General features: G+C 45.2%; 1 protein-coding gene across 1 annotated transcript; it reads left to right on the forward strand.

The window, feature by feature from the left end:
- Window positions 1–646: 646 nt before the first annotated feature.
- Window positions 647–2420, forward strand: sox3 (SRY-box transcription factor 3). Its single transcript, XM_079268202.1, has one exon. The coding sequence runs from the start codon at window positions 833–835 to the stop codon at window positions 1733–1735; it is 903 nt and encodes a 300-aa protein (XP_079124328.1). The 5' UTR covers window positions 647–832; the 3' UTR covers window positions 1736–2420.
- The last annotated feature ends 4331 nt before the right edge of the window (window positions 2421–6751 follow it).

A 6751-nucleotide genomic window follows, 5' to 3' on the forward strand; every position in this document is an offset into this window, starting at 1 on the left:
TGAAAATGTGATTAAAGCAACAAAGCGAGTTTGACAGCAGGTGCAGATGAAAGGATTTTTTTTTTCTCTGCCAAGGGCGCATTTTATTTCAATATTCTACTTTATACTTGATGTATTTGGACTCATTTCGGTGCGTTTTGGCCTGTTGGGATTCGTCTGTGCTTCATGTATTGACATTGATCCCTACGAGGTTTGATTCGCTGCAGTATATGGTCTGCACGTAGGCCATTTTCGTTTTAGCACATATGTCTCTGTATTGATAACTCTTTGCACATAAATAAATATCCTCTTTTGGATCACATTTGATCCGAAAACACGCGTTCTATAACAAAACAAACCGGCAGCTTCCCCCCCCCCCTTAACTTCTCATTTTCATGATAAAGGTTGTAAATCAGCACTTTGCGCTCAGGTTGTTGATCTGCGCTGCTGTTTTAAAACTTTACCTCTCCCTCCTCCTCTGACCAAAACACGGTGCTGCGTGCACCGGTTGGTTACGCGGTGGATATGGGGAGCCGCGCTCCGATTGGTCGCATGTCCCTCATTGTCATGCTGTCAATCCACATCACATGGTCCGGCCACTAGTCCTATTAACACATGAGCTTGGCGAACAACTTTGCAGACTTCTGTTTGAGAGCCGTGCGGGACGCAGCAGCTTTGAGCGGAGAGAAACCAGAAGCACCTGCAGACTCACTTGCCTCTTTGGACACAACTTTTTTCCATCGTCTTATGTGACTGGTCAGTACTTCTACCTCTTTGACTTTTTTGGCGCTGTTTTGTGAACTTTTAATACATTTTTTTTGTGCCTGTGAGTGAACACTAAAAAGCCGCCAGAATGTATAACATGATGGAAACCGAGCTCAAGACCCCGCTCCCGCAGTCCAACTCGGGCTCAGCGCAGGGCGCTAAGAACAACAGTGCCAACGACCAGGAGCGGGTGAAGCGGCCGATGAACGCCTTCATGGTCTGGTCCCGGGGACAGCGGAGGAAGATGGCGCAAGAGAATCCCAAAATGCACAATTCTGAAATCAGCAAGAGGCTTGGTGCCGACTGGAAACTCCTGACCGACGCTGAGAAGAGGCCATTCATCGACGAGGCCAAGCGTCTGCGCGCCATGCACATGAAGGAGCATCCGGATTATAAATACCGTCCCCGCAGGAAGACCAAGACCTTGCTCAAGAAAGACAAGTATTCTTTGCCCGGGGGACTGTTGGCGCCAGGAGCCAACGCCGTCAACAACTCCGTGTCGGTGGGGCAGCGGATGGACGGTTACGCGCACATGAACGGGTGGACGAACAGCGCGTACTCCCTCATGCAGGACCAGTTGGCCTACCCTCAGCATCACAGCATGAACAGCCCCCAGATTCAGCAGATGCACCGGTACGAGATGGCGGGGCTTCAGTACCCGATGATGTCCTCTGCGCAGACCTACATGAACGCGGCGTCCACATACAGCATGTCTCCGGCGTACACGCAGCAGACCAGCAGCGCCATGGGACTGAGCTCCATGGCGTCCGTGTGCAAGACCGAGCCGAGCTCACCGCCGCCGGCCATCACGTCCCACTCTCAGCGGGCGTGTTTGGGGGACCTGAGGGATATGATAAGCATGTACCTGCCTCCCGGCGGAGAAAGCGCGGAGCATTCCTCCCTGCAGAGCAGCCGGTTACACAGCGTCCATCCGCACTATCAGACCGCTGGGACTGGCGTCAATGGGACGCTACCTCTCACCCACATCTGAGCGCGACAGAAAGAAAAGACTTTTAAAACAAAATAAAAAAAATAAAGTACGTCGGATACTTGAACTTTTTGGTTGCTAACGAAACAACGTTCAACAGTTTTGTTCAAAATGAATTTTGTCTCTTGATTTGTCCATTTTTAAATGCTTTTGAAATGGACCGAAACTGAGCGTTGAGCCCACCAGAGTAAATTGCGTTGCAAAGAGGCTTTTTATCACAAGTATAAGCAATCAACCTATGTAGAAGAATTGGACTTCTATATTTTATTAATGAATGCCACATTTTCTCGCTATGAAAAGGCATGTGGCCTCATTAAGAGAGGCTGGTGCATTTCGGAGAAGCTGGATGGAAAGTTTGTTCATAAATGTTTACACTTAATTTGTAGACTGTCAGTTGAGTCTCGACTGTGTCCACATTTTGTAGTCTCTTTTTGTTTTCTCCCCCCCTCTTGACCTATAGGTTAAAATGAAAATGTTAAGACTGTGCGGGTCGCAAACGCAAGTTTTATTTATAGTAAGATTTTATGTTTCTTTTTAGCTTGTGAACCCGATATTTTGTCACGTGAAAAATGTTACAATTTTGTTTTTGTAAAATGTTATTTTCTGTGATGGTTTTGACAGTGTCATGTTTACTCATTATCATGAACGAAAATGTTTATTTAAACTGACGTTTCTACATATTTGAAGACCATCCTCTATTCTTAAATGCTGAATAAATTTGTATGAAACATGATTCGTGACTCTGTCTTTTGTGTGTAATATGAGGTGAATGAAGTGATTATTTTAGAGGTGTAAGGATCTTCAAACAGGCTGATAATCTGTTGTTTTCACTGATAATCTTGTAAAGATCAAGCAATTGGAACTTCTAACATGTTTGCTCCAAACAAATATTGTATCAAGAAAAGTACAGGGAGATGTTTATCTTCATGAAGGAGATACGATAAGAGATACTATAATTTGGTATTCCAGTTCCTTTACAAGCTTTTAATAATTGTAAAATAATTTGTGTGGTGTTTTACATCCATTTAAAATGAATATTACATAATTCTTAGGCCCATTTTTTACCTTTCACAAGTTTAAATATTTTGGAATTGACATCAGTCGAAAATCAGGGCAGTCTTCATCTTTTTTCCTCATTTAGAATTTTATGGTTGAGGAAAATAAGCTGTATTCTTCTTTGCCTTGTTCTATTTTACCTTCACCAAGTTTACCAAGTTCACTCACTTATTTCAGTATTTGGTGACTATTTCATTCTACATGGTTTCATCACGTTGTTGCCCTGGTCAGTTTAAACATGTTTCATATTTCATATCACAAGAATTCAGTCTGAACATTTCTACCTTTTTAAATAAAACCTTTAACAATCAAGATAAATAACACAAAAGAGAGATGATCACGTGACATTTAAAAGTGGTTTTAACCTCACCATTAATAAAAAATACATACTGATCTATTCATGTATAGATATTCCCATCATAATATGCACATCTGTACTTGTTTTGAAAAGTTGTGTCAATTGACTTTGTATGTCAGTGATGATGCGCCAAAGTATATATCATGTGTGACTTTCTGTTTGGCATAGAAAACAACACAATAAATGACTTCAACTTAAATAAGTATTTAGCACGTTGACAAGATTCTCTCATTTAGTCTTTCATATCATTTCTAATAAGCGCAGAGAGACTTGTCTCCACCCCCGAGTTGGTTCTGTTAAAATGTAATGATGACTCCGGCAGCGATAGTCTACATGGATTTCTTTTTTAAACAAATCGTACTGAAATTGCATCACATTCAATAACATAACAGCCCTCAACAACTGACACTAATAATGCAAAGGTGTGTGGAAGACTTAGACCAGCCTGCTGCTGCAGTGTACCTCAGCATAAATGAGCTCTGGCCACCAAGAGGGCCGAAGCAGGGGCCGTCCCGCTGGCCTTCCCACACTCCCTGTAGGACTTGATCCACGGCTCAGCACAGCGGCGTGGATTAGCCCCACGCACCTTTGTGGAGGAAAGATTATCCAGACCTCCCTGCATTCACTGACAGGGTCTTAAGTCACTCTAGCGTGCCAGCAGCCACCCGTCACCTAATCACACTTTCCAACTCGTTTTTTTGCGATTAAGCAGCTTTTCTCTTCCTGCTCCTCCGTGTCAGAAGTGTTTGCTGTGGGCTGGACGGACTTGATGGTTTTAAGTCATTTATCCAACTCTCAACATTACGTAACCTCAGTATGGCTTTCACCTGCACAACTCCCTTGATAAATACACCCAAGTTGTGGGTTAACTTGCAACCGAAATGCTGTGCTTTCTGCCTCAACCGCTGATGCAAAAGTTGAAACATGTCAGTGCAGTTTGAGTGAAGCTCGGTTGTCTTTTAAGTGATATCTGGGATTGGCACGTAAAATATCATGATATAAGGGTGAAACTCTTTGTTTGGGCAAAGGTGTGTGGCTGGACCCAGCACGCTCATCAATTGTGTTTGAATGTTCTGGCAGTGAGGCCATCCCCCCCCCCCCCCCCCCTGCCGAGCGCCCGGAGGGCCTCTCTCTCCTGTCATGTGGAGCTCTGTGCCCACTCAGCAAGTGCAGGCATATCCCACTTCCATCTGCCTATGACCTCACAGCCCTTGTTTGTTTAACCCCCTCTCCAAAAACTAACCTAATTATAGCCCTGTAGAACATGGATTCAGCGGATTCCCAGTGGATTCTGCCACTGTGTGTGTGTGTGTGTGTGTGTGTGTGTGTCTACGCGCACCTCTGCATGTGTGCAGTGCATGCAAGGCTCCAGCTTAGCAGCGGCAGTGCTCCAGGCCGCGTTTCAGTCGATCCTGTTTTTCACATGTCTCCTCTTATTATGTCAGAACATGTCCTGCCAGTTGCATGTCTTGTGGGAGTATATGTGAACAAGGTGGCTAAAAACCAACAGGAGCTCGTTTTGTCTCTTTTTACGTCAGCATGAGTGGAAAACTCTTAACAAATCTGGCTGGCAGACTGACGTTTGTGACATCACCACCTCGCTGGCCCGACTGGATGGGCAACTTCCAGCAGGAACACACCTTCTGAACATACACCCAAGTCTACACGTAATCACACAGTCAAATCTGGAACCTCCTCTGATGTGCGGATGAGACATCACCTTCAACATAGTTTGAGTGTAACGGTTGAGTACACTGGGATGATGGTTAGGGACTGCACCTATGCCAGTCACGCCGTATTGATTTGCTGTGGCTGGGATCTCCAGAAGGCCCTTTGAGGCGAGCCCGGAGGGCCATAGAGTGGCCTGTCCAGAGCGCTGGGACTCGTGTGAGGTACCGAGGTTGACAGCAGAGCGGTGTGTATGCGCAAGTTTGTCGAGGTACGGGGGTTGGGGGTGGGGGTTAATCTCCCTGAACTGGGGCAGATGTTGTTAACGAGCTCCTCTCAGGTCGACTCCCTGCGTGGGAAAATGGCATCAAATCCTCCTGGGGTCAGGGCTTTCGGGCTGACCCACTGAGAGCCATCCCTCTCCACTGCACCGTCCTCTCAATCCCCTCTCCATTCACTCACCCACCCACTCACTCACTCACTATTTCACTGACAGCACTCACCAGAGACACTAGAAAACCACATTTGACACTTTTTTTTTTTGATATATACCTCAGCTCTTTCAAGTACAACCCCAATTTCCAGCTCCTTGCCTGAACGCATGTGAGCGCCGACAGACTTGTTCGGTGATGCAAATGGCTCATTAATGATAGCTCTGGTCGGATCGTCATGCCTTACACAACCACAAGGAATGCTGAGTGGGAACCGCTTCAAAGGCAAACACGGCGCCGCTCAAGAAACTGCATGCGCCCAGCATAGCGTTGCTGGTGTTTACGTCAGCTGAGGGTAAATTTGTTGAATTAAGGGCTTATAGACTTTCAGGCGCCCGAGCTGCTATAGGGTAGGGTAGGTAAAGAATTCATTGAGGGTGCGAAGTCACATGTGAAGTTTAAAAACAATGAATTCTGGTTTATTTTTCCTGCATCAGCCACAGCTTTTGATCTGATACAGGAGATCTCTGTTTACAGGTATGTCAGAAACACCTGTGTTACAAAGCAGGGAGGAGGATATCAGTTTAAATTCACTGAGTCAAAACCGAAAAAGCAAACTTCTGCACAGCTGCAGGTCGACAGTTTCTCAGGAAAACACCAACGGCCGAGAATATGGAACAACAAAACCCCTGCATACTGTCCTCTGTCCTTCAAGTTGCTCTCATGTCTGTTGACCGCAATGTTGTCAACAAATAGAAAGCAAGTAAAGAGGGAGTTTTATTGTTCTTGTGAATGACAACCAAAAATCTACCTTAAATTGTTAAAACTGGGTAGATGACAAATCACCAAGCACCGTCGCCACAATGTTGTTTGTGCTATGTACATACTGTATACACACACACACACACACACACGCGCGTTAGCTGTGATGTGGCGACTTCTCATCATTCATATCCGGAATGGGCATGTCTCTTTACCATATCATGTCAACATGCCTGCTTTAGGGTTTATCCTGACTGAGGTTGTAATTCGAGGGTCGTGCATTAAGGTGTCTGACTCTGAAGGTGTGTTGACTTTGTCCCAGCAGGTGTGTGTGAATATGAGACTTGTCAAATATGAGTCAGGATTACCGCCTCTTTTGTCCCAAACCAAACAAATACAAATCACACGAACAGCTGAAATGCGTGGATTCAGTTTTTTTGTTTTGTTTTTTTTGCTGCCCGGGTTTAGAGAGTTTATCCGGAGAGGATCCTTTTGCTGTTTTTTGTTCATCTAAGCACCGCTGAGGTTTACGTGAACTTGTTTTTGCTTGTAATTGTGGAGGAAGATAAACCACACACGCACATGTACGTGTGCACACAACCAGGAATGAAACTGGATTAGGAGGCTTCTTCCTGAATAACCTGAAAGGGCAATTACATACAAATCGTTGGTTCTGTTAATGCACGTTAAGTAAAGCTCGGCACAGAGGGAGAAACTCGAGTGTGTAAAAGTGTGTCTGCTGCA

The sequence above is a fragment of the Melanostigma gelatinosum genome (assembly GCF_949748355.1).
Source record: "Melanostigma gelatinosum genome assembly, chromosome: 5".
NCBI classification, from domain to species: Eukaryota; Metazoa; Chordata; class Actinopteri; order Perciformes; family Zoarcidae; genus Melanostigma; species Melanostigma gelatinosum.

Coding starts and splice junctions, on each gene's coding strand:
- sox3 (XM_079268202.1), top strand. CDS start 833: ATGTATAACATGATGGAAACCGAGCTCAAGACCCCGCTCCCGCAGTCC.